This window comes from Stigmatopora nigra, chromosome 1 (assembly GCF_051989575.1).
Source record: "Stigmatopora nigra isolate UIUO_SnigA chromosome 1, RoL_Snig_1.1, whole genome shotgun sequence".
NCBI lineage: Eukaryota > Metazoa > Chordata > Actinopteri > Syngnathiformes > Syngnathidae > Stigmatopora > Stigmatopora nigra.
Genome location: NC_135508.1, coordinates 18,462,174 through 18,477,138, shown reverse-complemented (window position 1 = coordinate 18,477,138; position 14,965 = coordinate 18,462,174). Strand labels below are relative to the sequence as shown.

General features: G+C 38.8%; 2 protein-coding genes across 5 annotated transcripts in view; one reads left to right on the top strand and one right to left on the bottom strand.

The window, feature by feature from the left end:
- znf385a (zinc finger protein 385A) overlaps positions 1–8,121 on the bottom strand; it is a 49,514-nt gene extending 41,393 nt beyond the window's left edge. Inside the window, exons 1-2 of one of the 4 annotated variants that reach the window (XM_077722317.1) lie at positions 7,793–8,121; positions 6,953–7,112 (exon numbers count right to left, since the gene is read on the bottom strand). In XM_077722317.1, coding sequence (XP_077578443.1) covers positions 6,953–6,965 — 13 coding nt within the window. In that variant the 5' untranslated portion in view covers positions 6,966–7,112; positions 7,793–8,121. Of the gene's footprint in view, positions 1–803; positions 1,308–6,952; positions 7,113–7,792 lie in introns of those variants that run through there. The other 3 variants (XM_077722350.1, XM_077722339.1, XM_077722322.1) reach the window with 3 other exon arrangements.
- A 66-nt stretch (positions 8,122–8,187) lies between these two features.
- Positions 8,188–9,679, top strand: birc5b (baculoviral IAP repeat containing 5b). The gene is made up of 4 exons (XM_077722381.1): positions 8,188–8,413; positions 8,587–8,696; positions 9,307–9,424; positions 9,487–9,679. Exons 1-4 carry the CDS (start codon positions 8,288–8,290, stop codon positions 9,574–9,576), a joined length of 444 nt encoding a protein of 147 aa, XP_077578507.1. The 5' UTR covers positions 8,188–8,287; the 3' UTR covers positions 9,577–9,679.
- Positions 9,680–14,965: the final 5,286 nt, after the last annotated feature.

The window sequence follows — 14,965 nt, the reverse complement described above, 5'->3', positions numbered from 1 at the left end:
AACACAGCAAGACTGCGTAATAACTGAAAAGCGAGACAAAAGACCACTGAAGCTTTTCAAATGTGCTTTTGCTGAACTGCAAATGTATACCAACATAATCCATGAAATCATTGCTTAGACCAAAGAAATGAAATAAAGAGCATCTTACAGTCGTCCCTACAAATCATATTCCGTTGGCTTTGAACAGGACATCTGAGCAATGTGATTGGTCGATTCTAGAAACTCTATGTCATCATCGTAGAATCCTTTTTGGTTCTCCTCTTGATTTCAGTATAAAAAAAGTACCCAGTTGTGACCCCGCAAGTGTTACACTCCGTTACTCTCGTTGACATGATGATGGATTTCACGTCTATTGCCTTCGATGACAGTGAATGAGTGGAAACTGGCAAAGAATGCAGTGTGAATGAGTAAAAACTAGGAAAGAATGCACAAACATAAAAAGGCACGTCTTAATTGCGTTATTCAGTATTTAAGGTATCTCCAACTCTTCGGACATGACGTGTGAGTCTGGTCACGTGACCAAAACATTCCATAATCATAGAGTTCAGCACTAAACAATTTGACCTTCTCAGTCATCACTCACGCCTGCCGTATTAATGGTACACTATTACGATAATAACAGCCCTGTGCTGCAATCTAAGAGTTTATCCCGCCGTTCTGTGTTGACAGATGTGCAATGAACACCATGCTGCGAATACAGTAGTACTAATGAAGAGCGATGATCTTAGTAAAGGAATTGGGAATACGACATGATTGACCTCCGGAGTGCCCAAAACAACAACAACAAAAAAAAGCAAACTCACCCAGAATCATGATCTCAGAGTCCTTTTAGCCAAGAGGACAAATAGCCCCAAAGTGATCCCTCACAGTTCCTCCTACACACTCCAGGAGAAGGCAACACACAGAGGCTGATGATGTGAAGAGAGATAACTACTGGTGCACATGCCGTCTGGTGTGCCTGCACTCTCCAGGTGAAAAGCAAAGTGTGTGTATAGAGAAAGAGAGCGTAAGAGAGAAAGAGTCCGGTGTTCCTGCAGCTGTGGCTCAGGTAAGCCTGAGGAGACTATGGAGGGGTTTAGTTGCAAGGGGGAGCAATGAAGAGATGAAGAGAGGAGTGGGGAGTCAGAAAGAGGCGGGAGAACCCAAAGTGAGGTAACCAATCAGAAGGGGCAAGTTCAGAGCCAATACATCTACTTCTTCTCCACTTTAGCCAGGAGGGATTGCAGTGATCTCCAAGAATGAGCTGACAAACAACTTCTTCCCAACTATCATTGTAGTCGATGCTTCAGGGGAGACGAGTGTCTTCAAACAGACACACTCAAACACCCACATGCACTAACTCTCTCTACAGCTCTGTCTCTTCTTTTTGGGTTTGGGTACAACCTAGAGGCACCTTGCATGCCTTCACTCTGATTGGTGGCAGCAGCACCAATGGGAGCCGCAGCAGACACTTGTCATCATGCAGAGTGGAAGTCATGAAGGAGAGAACGAGCTTGACTGAGAACTATGTCCCCTCCCAACACACAGATTCTCACATTCATTTGCCACAATATACCCCCTCCTGATATACACACACACAGATCTCCTCCCTGCGGGCTATTTGATTGTCACATCTGTTTATTGCAGTTGTTATCCAATGGCCCTCTCCTCTTCGTGTCCTTTAACTCAGTGTGTCTGTGGACTTGCCAAAGGATTAACCTTTTCTCTATTTAAATCTGTGCTTCGACTGTTTCTTTAAACCTACTCAGGCAAGGTTACCTATCCAGGCAAGAAGGGGGGGATGGCCACGCAGAAGGAATGATGAAATAGAACGCGACACAGCAAAGGAAGCTGTATGAAGGGGGAGGCAAAGATTAGACTAAATACAAGGCGACAGTGGGATGAAGAGATGCGCAGTGACAGGAAGAGACGATGCAAAGCAGCGGCAAAGTCACGGGAGAAAGACAGCAGAAAATGAAACATTGTACAACAGAATGCGGGCTTAGACTAATTAAAAAAGAGTCTCTCAGCAGTACTCTTTGCACCGTGATCACTGCAACTCAAACAACAGGACTATTCTGTCTTCAGTTTCCCCAGGCTAAAAAGCAAAGGCACATTGGTGCAATATAACTGCAAAGCTCAACGCTTAAGAGAAGGCTTAACAAAGCTGTCAAAAAATTAATCCCCTAGGGTGAGCGTGCTTAGAAACGCAAAGATACAAACACATGAGCCTGAGGCAATTGAAAATGTTGCCTTGATGTTCGCAGCACCTCCTCTAGTGGTGCATGCTCCCCCGCGTACATTTTTTTTCTTTTACGAACTCCACTCCCCTGAACCGCCGCTGTTTTTAACCACCCTCCGACGCGCTCACAGGTGGAGACGATGATTGACTAGGTGCGAAGATGAATAGCAAGCAGGTTTCACGACAACTACGCTGACAGCTGACAAACTCGGAAATTCAGGAGTAAACAGTGACACATTCAAATTTGGCCCTTTATACACAATGCTTGCTTTTGTGTAGGTTGTTGTGAATTCACTCACAACAATTAGTGCAGAGTACCTCAAACAATACAGGCCAAGTAAGGTCCTAAAGTACAACTATGAAGAACCGCGACAAACTATATAACTAAATATAAGTCAAGTAAAGTCCTAAAGTACAATTATGAAGAACGACAACAATAAAATATGCACAGATCACTGAAGTTTTAACATTAATTCATTTTCTTATTTTCATGAGTACTAGTGTTTATCCCAGCTAACTAAGGGAAAGGCAGAGTACAGTGAAATAGAAAAGTTACAAGAGTAAAGTCAAAGTTTTATAAAATGATCAAATACTTAAAATCACATGATGAGGAAAATAAAAAGTGAATAAGCTGGTTTTAGAAAAATCCAAAGTTTACAGGATCAGAGTATTTTTTTAAATTGACTCCTAGTGAATAAATGCAAATGAATTTATAATGAATTTTATCATCTCATCTCATTTTCTAAAGCGTTTTATCCTCACTAGGGTCATGGAGGCTGCTGCCGCCTATCCTGGCTGACTTTAGGTCCCTTTGGGGGGGGCATCCTAAATTGGTGGTCAGCCAATCACAGGGCACAAGGAGACAAACAACCATGCAAGCTCACACTCATATCTAGGGGAAATTTAGAGTGTCCAATCAGCCTACCGTGCATGTCTTTGGAATGTGGGAGGAAACCGGAGTAGACGTAAAAAAAAAAAAAAAACATGCAGTCCCGGGAGAACATGCACACTACACAAAGGTGGTCCGACCTGCATTTGAACACTGTGAGGCCGACACGCTAACCACTCATCCGCTGGGCCGCCCGAATTTTACCATTTAAAAGTTAAATACAATTAAAAGTACATTGGACAGATTCATTATTGCAATAATAGAGGGTGCTCATGTGAAACGAGTGGTTGTTGTACCACCCTTTATCATCACTGAACTAGTGTAACATCTTGTAGAACTATTGGTCTATGAATCACATTATGGACTCAATATGGACACCACAAGAGCCATATCGAGCTGCTATTGACGGCAACAAGCATCTGGGAAGTGTTGTGATAATGTTAGTCATTTTTACAGCAGAAAAAGAAGACAATTGTAGAAGTTTCGCTGTATTTTCTGTTAATGTGTTAATTCATCATTTGATTTTAAATGTATGCCAATGCGGTTCAATCCAATTTGTTTTTTTTGTGTTTATTTGCTTGCTTATTTTTTGTTTGGCAATTGAGTGAAGAGTTCTGCACGATAGTGAAAGAAATGATTCTAGTAGTTCAAAAGCTCTAGTGGAATTATTCCCGTTTGAAGATGGAATCAAGCAAAAGCAAATGGATCAATACATTCACTTGTGAAGGTCTCCCTATGTGCTTGTGCGTCAGCACAAAACTTAAGCTAGGATTTCCTCATTAGTCGTGTTGCTATCAATAATTCAGAGACGGTCCTTGTCGGCGTTCAATGGTCCGAGTGCTAATGTGCTGTCGGACTGACGGGGGTCCGGGGTCTAGTGCCACTTTAATGGATGTCATGATGAGAAGGTGAAATAGGAACGGGCGGATCTGGTGTCACCAACAGTCAAGAGGACGGGGAGACGGCGCTGGGCCTTGGGGCCTCCGGAGAGACGACAGATGGCGTCAGTGGGCAGGTATGCAAGTGCAGGGACAAAGCGATCAGATATATTTGCAAGTAGTTGGAAAAACAGCCCTTCGGGCAATGATGCGAGAACCTCATGGGAAACATAAGAAGGAACCACACCGAGAACAGTTTGCATGAATAATAATTTCCATTTTTCGACCTGTGCAGTCTCCAGGGATTGATCTCACAATCATTGTGAGATTTGACAAATGACTTTGTGAAAAGATGTCAGAAAAAAGGGGAATTTAATCAATTTTCCGTGCTACTGTCGCTAAATCAATTTGTGGTATGACAATCACCCACACTTAGGCTAATAGGGGGGAAAGAAACACCGAAAATGGTTTTCTGGTGCACAATATATTTTTCATAAGAAGATGACAAAGTAATTGACAGGAGGCACATGTAACTCAACAACATCACACAACACTAACTTTCCACTAGCTTTGCCACAGCTCTTAATTGAATTTTGTTTCGGGGTAATGTAGTCACAATCCGACTTCTTTTTCTTTGCCTCAGTGTTTACATTCTTGCTTCACTGGCTGCAGCCAACACCACTGAAATCAAGCATGCAGAGTACTCGGGTTTACAATTTGTTCATTCAACTTTACACAATATGTCGAGCATGCAGTAACAGTTCTCTTCATTCAAGTTTTAATTTGAAAAATATATTTATTTCATTTTGTAAATCTGGAAACATTGTATTGTTTTCTTGATGTGATGTAGGTATATGACTGTCAATGGTTGTCAACTGCCAATTTTGATGTCTAAAAAGTACTTTACTTAAAAGAGATTATGTGTAGATATGCTAGTCTCGTGTTTTAATCCCGCAGTAGGAATTGTGAAGCATTTGTTTAAAGGATTCAGTAAAAGGGAAAATGGAATTACTATACTGGTGAATTTCCTTCATGGTGATAAACTATGAACCAAAGTTTGCTACCCTCTATTGGTGGATCAAAAAATATTCCTGAAGCTTCAACATTTCTGAAAAATTCCAGAAAGTAAAACATAATCCAAAGACATGCCTAAATTTGAAACAAGGAATCAGTCCTGAGATATAATTATGCAGCTAGCCTAAGAGACCAACAAATCTGCGGAATGTTGGCACCACAAACAGTAGGCCCTCGATTAACACAATCATCCATCGATTCTTTGCTGAAGGAGAAACGTGAGTAAATCTCCACTTAAAACAAACTAATGAAAGTACATAAAACTCAAATACAGTGTCAACAAGTGACTGGCCCATCAGTCATATATCAAAAACCAGCATCACGTGGTCTATACTACTCTACATGTGTGTTGATGTTGATGCAAAGAGCATACTGAGGTCATATATAAGGATCTTGGGTGTCTTTTGGCACTGCGTTCGTGAATTTAGTGCCTTCCCACAAGGGTTAAAGGTCAGATAGGGCCAACCAAGTAACAGCAAGCATTATAGTTGTACTTCTTACCAAGTATAGCGTGCCTTCACTAACAGTGTTGAAACATGTATGTTAGATAATGCAATGTGTATTAAGACCCATAAAAAAATATTATTTTTGTGGAGGCTATTTTTATGGAATGTCCAAACTAGTGCAGAGGTGTGCAAACTTTTCGGCCCGACTTTAAAAAATTGATAGATGGGCCAGGTCAGCACAAGATACGATACATATAAAAAACTGCATCCGTTAACAATACATATGAAACATAAACAGAAAAAAAGGACTAAAGTATTCACATACTGTTCACTCATCATTAAAATAAAAAGTACTAAGTAAAGTAAAAAGGAATGTAATAAGAAATATTAAAATGTAATTTAAAAAAGATAGAGGGGCTGTAAAACAGGAAAAACAAATAAGAGTGGACAGAGCTACTGCCACTGGCTTCCGCGTGATGGTGCCATCTTGAAAAAAAATACATTATTTGGACAACGTCGGCGGGCCGGATTAAACAGCGTAAGGGGCTGGATGTGGCCCGCAGGCCTTAGTTTGCCCATACTGCACAAGTGGATGTGCGATCTGCCCACAGAATAGAAGAATGTTGAAGTTTACTGTCACTCTAACACCTTCATGACATCTTCACACCCACACTGGAGAAAAGGATAACCTTCTACAGGAATCACACACTTGCACCAAATTCTATTCTATTCAAGTAACGTCAATGATTTGAGTAAATAAGAAAAAAAATCTAAAATCTAGTATCCTTCACCGCAATTATGTAGAAAACCAGTGTCATGGCTGTTATCACATGAAAATATATAATACACTTCAGCGTTAGCAGGAATCATTACAAAACATTGCAATGACTTTGACATCTTTACAACAAAAATCACCATTTAGGGATGATTTTGTATTTTCACTCGTTTACACTGTTGAAGAAATTATTCATTATAATTCTGTTTGTCTATGCAAATGAATCAGCACAATCACAGACAGAGCAATGAAATATATTTACTTGAAATAAACCTGTTGTCATGATAAGTCAAGTATTTCAAGAATTGTTAATTTTAACAGTTTTGCTTTGCCTATTTCTTTTAGATCTGCACCCAAATTGGTCTGAACTTACCATAACTTGAGAAGTTATCCATTTTTTTTTTTTGACATTTTATGTGCTGTCCATTAAGATTTTTTTCAAATGTGAAATAATTGCCCTAGGTGGACCAATTTGGGTAAAAAAAAAACACAACAGTACTCTGCTTACCTGAGTCCCAACATTACAACCCTGGCAAAGGACCAAAAAACTCGAAGCACACTCACTTTTCTGCATTCATTTTATGAAACTAACATTTTTCTTGCACTACAACAAAGGACAAAAATATAACAAGATTTTTACACTAGCAGGGAAAAGGCTTCATTTCCTACCTGTGCCCCACATTGATTTCCCCCTCTGCCACAATTGCTGAGTGAGATAAATATCCTGCACTGGAGACTCAAGCTGAGAAGCACCAGACTCTTCTGTTGAACTCTTTCTCACACGAGACCAGTCAGCACACGCACAACAAAGATCTTGTTATCATTCTTCCTGCAATATTTTAAGGCCAACATAAAGGAAGTATAACCATACACCTAAGCTACAGTAATGTAAAGGACTAAAGGTAGGGTGAGCAGGCACCACAGTCATACCGGTGCTACTACCCCCTCCATTGGCTCCATCGTTTTCTTACACGCCTATGTGAAAAAAATCTAAAGCAGGCTAGTGTGAGTGCAAGATGATGAAAAAGAAGAGAGCAGGTGGAGACTCTACAACGAGAGGAAAATGTCATATATCCATCACGTCATAAGGAGTGTCAACGAAGTTGGATGACTTGGGTGTGCAACACATTTCTAAAATTCTTTCAAAAAACAGGCTGTAAAACAACAACAAACAAAGAAGTGTAATCATTTTTTTAGCCTTAGGGTACTGATGAGCTGCCAGATCCAAATCCGTAACTACTACAGTGGTACCTCGGCATATGAGTGCCCCGACATATGAGCAATTTGAGATACGAGTAAAAATTTTGAGCAAATATTTATCTTGAGATACGAAACTAATTCCTTCCGGCTTGGCTTCATTTGCCCAGCCTCCACTCTGACTGCACGGCAACACGCTCATAACATAAATCAATTTAAATGAACTTGGATTACGATGCAGACACACTCAAAAATAAATTTAATCTAACCATACACTAAACTTGACTCTAGTTTTGTTTTAAATTTTGTTACCTTTCTTCTCCCGGTCTGGTTGGCTGTACGTAGTTACTCGCACCCATCCTGACTTTCACATGCAACTAAAAGGAACATATCAAGCTTTGTTGTCAAGCTACCACTTTACACTATTATTTTCATTACCAAAAGAGGGGGTGTTTCCCTTCATTTACCCCACCTGAATGACTGGATATAATGTTTAAAACTGCTAATCATTTCAAACATTTGATCATTTGAATCTTAAGGGAAAAAAAGTCTCTAGTTAAATTAGTATGCAGAAAGAAACTCTAAAATTGTTTTTGTGGGTTCAAAATAGTGACTAAATAAAATTAAACAGATCAAATTCATGCAACACTGCTTTTGACATCAATTGCCCATGACCACGCCTACTTAATCATTCTAAGTTGAAAACACATGTGATAGTTTGAAAAAACATAAGAGGAGCTCACACTTACATTTTTTGTTTGTCATCTGCATATACTTGGGCATCAGTTAAACCAGATTTGTGAAGAAATGGCCAACATAGAAGTCATGATGGGAAGATTTTTCTTATTCGGCAAGATGTACAGTGCTGATTTACGAGAGAAAAGCTTTGCTACCTGGCCCTTTCGAGAAGACTGCAACTGCACACCTGAAATGGTAAAGTGGGTAATCTCTTGGTAGGAAAATGAATCAAATTGATTCAATGCTGACACCTAGCGGTATGTTATGTACAATACATGCATACAGCCAGGTTTGCATAGGGCCAGTTGGTTTGTGTCTTAACTTTAGATTTTTTCCCCCCTGTGATTTAAGTTGTTTGATATGTGCAGATGGCCAAAGCTGGCTTTGTGCACTGTCCAAGTGAGAATGAACCTGATGTCGTCAGCTGTTTCTTCTGTCTCATTGAATTGGAGGGCTGGGAACCTTCTGACGACCCCTGGTGTGTGCCACGTCTCATTTTTATCTGTGAAGTCCTCGACTTGTTACAGGGCAAGTGACTATTTCGGGGCCATTTCAAATTAACCTATACTGAACCCCATGAACACAGGGCGTTTGCATACATGGACATACCATTTTGGACCATCTAGTCATCAAATGACTCCAAATATGATATCCATGTACTGTCACTTCTCAATTTTGCATAGTCAAATATCCCTATTATCATGTGATGTTCCTGGTATAATTTTAACTATAGTTTTTAAAAAAAAATATATCAATAAGATTATGAATAAAAACTAAGTTTATTAAAAAAACAAAATTACACTCTACTTAAGTGCCCAATAACAAAGTCTGCCCACCCACTTGGCTAAAACTAAATGGCTACCATTGAGATTGATAGACGTCGAATTCATTTAATAAACTAGAATGGCTACCTGTGAGTTGTCATCTGAGAATGCTGCCAGTCTTTTCTGGTCAAAATGGATTTATTGGATGTCAACTTCTGGTAGTGATGGCATGAATTGAATGGCTGCTCTGGAATAAAATGTCTGCAGGGTTATTGTTTTAGATTTAAATATCCTCAAATGTGAGATGACAATTCTTGAACACAGGTTTGAGCACACAAAACGCTCTCCTTCCTGTGGCTTCCTCCTCATGGGCAAAGACTTCACCCAGATGACATTGGCTGAGTTCTATCGCTTAGAAATGGCGAGAGTTAAGGTCTATGTGGTGAGTGCCTGGGAGAAAATGTACTTTTGAGTAGAGTTTAAATGTATTTTCTTTTCTTGTAGAGGAAACTAACTCATGAGAAGATGGATTTTCTACGTAATGCCATAGAAGTGACCATGAAAGACATCAATTCTCAACTAAATTCTTTATAAAAGATGGTTGACTTGTGATTTTTTTTAATAATAATTGCACTCCAAGAATTTTTTCTTTGAAACGTTAATAAAAATGTTGTATTGTTGCTGTATTGCTTTCAAAGACCAGGCCTTTTTTTCCTCTTTTTCTGGTGCCTAAAGTTGACATAAATCAAATGAGCTCCTAACTAAACAAAAACTTCACCAAAGCAAACGTAAATGAAAGGCCACATTGAGTTAGATTAGAATGTAGTCTATATTCCCTCCTTTCAAACACATACTTACCATATCTGTGAACGTGTAGCCATCTCCAACATCCCTTTTCAAACCTTGACCCTGGACAGATGGCCTGAAGCCCCTCCCACTCAATACCAACTGTTGCCTCAGTAACATCTGTTACATATAGTAAGAGACCATCACAACACCCTCCTCACCCATATTTATTACTGGACATGAGAAGGGTGCTCATATCAACATTGTCAAAGTTTTGATTATATCCATAACTGAATCAGCCATTTTAGAATTTTATTGATTTTAAAGGCATGTTCTCAGTAGGACTCATTTTGTGTAGAGCAGCTCACCATAGGTGGGTTGAGAAGATGGGATTAAAAAGATGCTGTAGTCTTTCCTGACCTTTTCTCCTTTAGATTAATGTCTAATGTAACACTCTGGCCACTCAGCCCAGCTCAGCCGCTTAAGTCTGTTTTATCCGCTTTCTGCTGCGCAAAACTAAGGAAAAACTGACTTTTCTTTTGACTCAAATCAACCAAAGAATGATTCTTGTAATGTTTCGCATTTGGGTTGTTTTAAACTGGATACTGGAATAAAATGCCTCGCTTCTCTTGTTAATACAATTTAATGGTTATTGACATTTGAATAAAAAGAGCATGTTTGGGAAATTCACATAGATGAGCCATGTAGTACATGTTTACAATTTTTATCAAAGTGACACTAATCTTTCTGTGATAATCCATTTTTTCATGTGAACATGCTCATGGCATGATTTCTGGGCAGCAGCAGATGTTGAGTGACAGGCTTATCTGGGTATGGGAATGGTGTTAATTTGTTTGCATAATTACTGATTCTGTATTTTTGCAGCCTGGTATCTGTCATGTTTTTTTTTTTTTAATCCTCCAGTTTGTGAGAAATCGACTTTATTTTCTCAGCAGGTAAATTTTCAACAAGATTAAACCCTACATAATAACCAGTGTTACCTGTAGCAGCAAAACTCAACGTTACCAACCCAAACCAAAACTAAAGTATTGACATATCCCAGGAGAAAACTGCTGTAGGAAGTGTTAAATTGCCATTAAAGTGTTTTGGAATCAGTGGTGGTCTATAAACTGTTAACATCAGCAAATTACAATCACGTTTAAGGGAGCATCAATTAGTCACAGATATTCAAACCCTCATTCAAGTCGAGTGAGTTACGTTTTAGCAAAGACTGGATTTTAAATGCCTGCCGCCTGTCAGCCAGCCAAAGCGTTTGCGTTGTGTAGTCCTTTCAACAAAACACTTTCCCCCCCTTCTTTCGTCTGCTCGCATCTTTGTATGCAGCAGCACGCATGGCGCATTGCACCACAGTGAGCCGACTTTTTGTGTGTCCTGCACAATTCATTACGAGCCGTAAATGTGATTTAATAATTCTCATTGGCCACAATGAACAGGCAGAGCTTTTAGTTGGCCCTTATTATAATTGGAACGCCTTGACAAAGGGGACCACATAAATGGCTTCTAGTGCCGTTTGTCAAATTAATCAGCTTGTGCTAAACAAACTGTAAACAGTAGTAAGTGTGGCAGATGGACAAACGGACAGATGTTGCAAGCCCAAAGTTTACAACCTGAGCCTTCCATTAGGCCCATCTGTTGCTGCTGAACCTGGGACCGCCCTCTTCCCTCCTCCACCGGCCCAAGTCTTCCTTTTCTCTGGGCTTCTCTCATCAGCATCCATCACTGCACCCTTCTTCTGTTAAGCGGCCCCATTTAACCTCCTGCGTGACCTGCTCTAACCTTTAGCAGACAATTAGCCGCTTATTATCACATGTAAGCACAAGCTCCTTTTACCTTACCATTTGCCATTCTATGCACTCTCGTTCTGTTTTGACTTCTGTTTCTAACTTTTATGTATTGATAATTGGGCAGAAGTCAATTTCTTCTTAAAGAAACATTTTTGTCAGTGTTGTCAAAGTGGGGAAGTAACCAATACCAGGGAATCTCAGGCTGTGATATAAGTACTACATCTAGTGTGTGTGTATATATATATATATATATATATATATATATATATATATATATATATATATATATATATATATATATATATATATATATATATATATATATATATATATATATATATATATATATATATATATATATATATATATATATATATATATATATATATATATATATATATATATATATATATATATATATATATATATATATATATATATATATATATAATATCAAAATGCGGTTGATAACAATGCATTCAGATGTTATATTTTATATTTTACTTTTGAATAATAGTACTTTTGTCAATATTGTAACAATTTGATTTATTTTACAATTTATTTGAATTCATTCAAAAAGTGTTGATGTGACATTTTGTAAAGTGTGTTTAAATTTAATCAATTATGTACAGAACTCTTGTCGTATGTTGTACTTGAAAAGGCAAGTATTTTCTACAAATGTACTTGCTTTCAAAGCTTTACGAGCCTGAACCTTTTATGGATTGCAAAGTATTGACCCTAATTTGGCAATTTGCTGCATTACCATTGTACCTCTGATCCTACTGTTACCATTCTCTTCTCATTAAGTGAATTTCTATGAATTTAGGTTGAGGAAATATGTGGTCATCAGACAGTGCCAAAGCTGAAAAATCTATAAAGCACAGTCCCAAACTGTTTTAACAGTGTAACATTAATTACATTTTGAAACCCTGATTGGTCAACAGAAGGCAGTTTATTGTTACCTTTTCTACTTCCACCACAGCCAGCATTCATCAGATTATACAGAGACTCTACGATTACCTTCCCCTTGAGTTCTCCACCCCCCTTCTTCTTTTTTTAAAGTTATCCCACATCCCCTGCAGTTGCTCAGCCTCAGACACTCTGGCCCTCCTACCTTGGCTGTTTTTGTGCCCTCTTCCAAAAGAGACCTCCATCTGTCCCCACACTCGGGCTATTGTGGAGCACCAAAGCCCGGCAACTTCCACAATGCAGTGGGCGGGCAAAGGGGGGCCAGGGTAAACACGACAGCATCCAGATCCCATTAGAACCTCTTTAACTTCCACACGCTAATACTGTGAGAGAACCCTGGGTGGAATCAAGGCGCACCCCGTCTCCTCTTGCCCACAGTGTCACCTCTAGCATCCAGCCATCGGTAATAAATCCATGTTTTTCCTCTAGAATTGTTAAGTAAGGAAAAACTTTCATCAAACCAGTACGTGCAATATGATTTGTCTCTTTTCTAATTCACACATCTCAATCATCTAGCCTGCCGTTCCTCCGCCAGCTGCTCCAAAGGCTTCTCCATTTCAGGGTTCACCTCTAAAACCTGTGAGTGAGTGCATGCGTGCGCCCCAAGAGGAGGGAGGGGATCACTGTGTTGGGCCCGGCTTAAAGGCTAAGGGATTACTGGCACACAGACACTGATTAAAGCCTTCCAACCTCCTATGGCCCCATTAATACAATCTTAATCACAATGCTTTATCCCTCAATCTAGCTCCTATGGATCAAGGCCTTTTCATTTTAGTGGCCGGCCACTGTTGTTTAGCTAGTGGATTAAGAATGTGTGGTACTCACAAACTTTAAAATAAGAAGGGAAGATGGACATCAGAATTAAGAAATGGTTGAGATTTATCATTGTAAAGTAAATTGTAGGCATATGGTATGGCCCTCCTTCCGTGGAAACCCAGCCACAGGCAGCTCGCACTCAGGTGTCAGCACAGCTGAGGGGGCATTGAAGGTCTTGTTGTCCTCTTTCATCAGAACTCCCTTCAGATTTTATGTGAGATTAGATTTATCTGATGAATATGACCTGCAGCGCTGCCTGTACAGTAAGGTGAAGATACATTGTGTTTATGTTCTTTAAAAACTCTTAAATCCGGATTGTTTCCATTTAAGTCATTTTAGAGGTGGACATATCAAAGGGAAGTAGACTTAAGAACTGGTTCTTCCCAGGTTCTGCAGCTGAGACTTTGGGGTAGAAAAAAAGTGAATTCAATGAGAGAAAAAGTGAATGTTGCAAAATTGCAACCACAAAAATCTGCAGTTTTATGCTGACTGGTGGTATTAAACATTGTGGTCACAAAAAAAATGTGTTTCCATATTTTTGTTGTTCTTTTCTTTCATTATTTATAATTATACATTTTTAGTATTCTATTAATTTTTGGCCTTGTGATCAGTTTTGAGCGTTCTTACCATTCAGTTGAATAAGAAAGAGTCTCAAAACTTTTGAACAGGGGTTTACTGTAGGGTAGGCAAACCAGTCCTCGGGGGCCGCTGTGGGTGCAGGTTTTGTTCCAGCTGATCCAGCACAAACACTTTAACCAATGAGATTTCTGCAGAAAACAAAAAGCACTTAATTGGTAAAAAGGTGTCCTCTTTATGGGTTGGAATGAAAACCTGCACCCACTGGTTACTGTCAAACATTACATAGATGATGGTATACTATTTTTTACCACTGAATTTGACAAAAGAGTACAATTTTTTTCCTGAGTATTATTAAATATATCAAAATCCTCTAAAGATATTTATTTTCTTTTTCAGTCCTTTCAGAGTGTTGTATTATAGCCATTTTTTTTAAGAACAATACATGCAGATTTTTAGATTTTGTCCTCAAATTAAGGGTTTCTAACCATTTTTTAAAAATTAGGTAATACAGAAAACAGTTCATTTAACCTTTTGATTTTCTAAATGAATTTTTTTTTTTTTGTTTTTCATTGAAAAGTAGACATTGAGCAACAATGTAGTTCTTTTACTGCTTTTCTAAGGCACAATGCTTTGTATACTCTTTGAATACCTAGTGCCCTAGTCATATGCCATGTGACCTTTGAAGTCAATGTCATGTGTGGTGGTCCTGACTGGCACTGACTCCAGCCACAGGGGACTTCGTGGTTCAATTGGAAGTTGCGCAGAAATTTAAAATCATGTCTATGTAATACTGTTTGGTACTTTTTTTTTTGATGAGCCAATTAACTGATATTACAATGGAATTTGCACATTTACAAACCTTGATTGTTTGTTTATTGCTAAAATCACAATCATTTTGTTAAAATAAAATAGACTTGCAGCAATGAGACATAGATTAAATGTGAATATTTATTTGACTTTTTTGATTTGCAGATGTGTATTTATAACTTATTAGCTCAAAAAAATACACTGGCTCAGCCCTCTTTAGA

What these genes read in the sequence shown, in the direction of transcription:
- birc5b (XM_077722381.1), top strand. Translation starts at nt 8,288, where the DNA reads ATGGCCAACATAGAAGTCATGATGGGAAGATTTTTCTTATTCGGCAAG. An exon ending in GCAACTGCACACCTGAAATG is followed by an intron (nt 8,414 to 8,586) that starts GTAAAGTGGGTA and finishes TGATATGTGCAG; the next exon opens with ATGGCCAAAGCTGGCTTTGT. An exon ending in CGAGAGTTAAGGTCTATGTG is followed by an intron (nt 9,425 to 9,486) that starts GTGAGTGCCTGG and finishes CTTTTCTTGTAG; the next exon opens with AGGAAACTAACTCATGAGAA.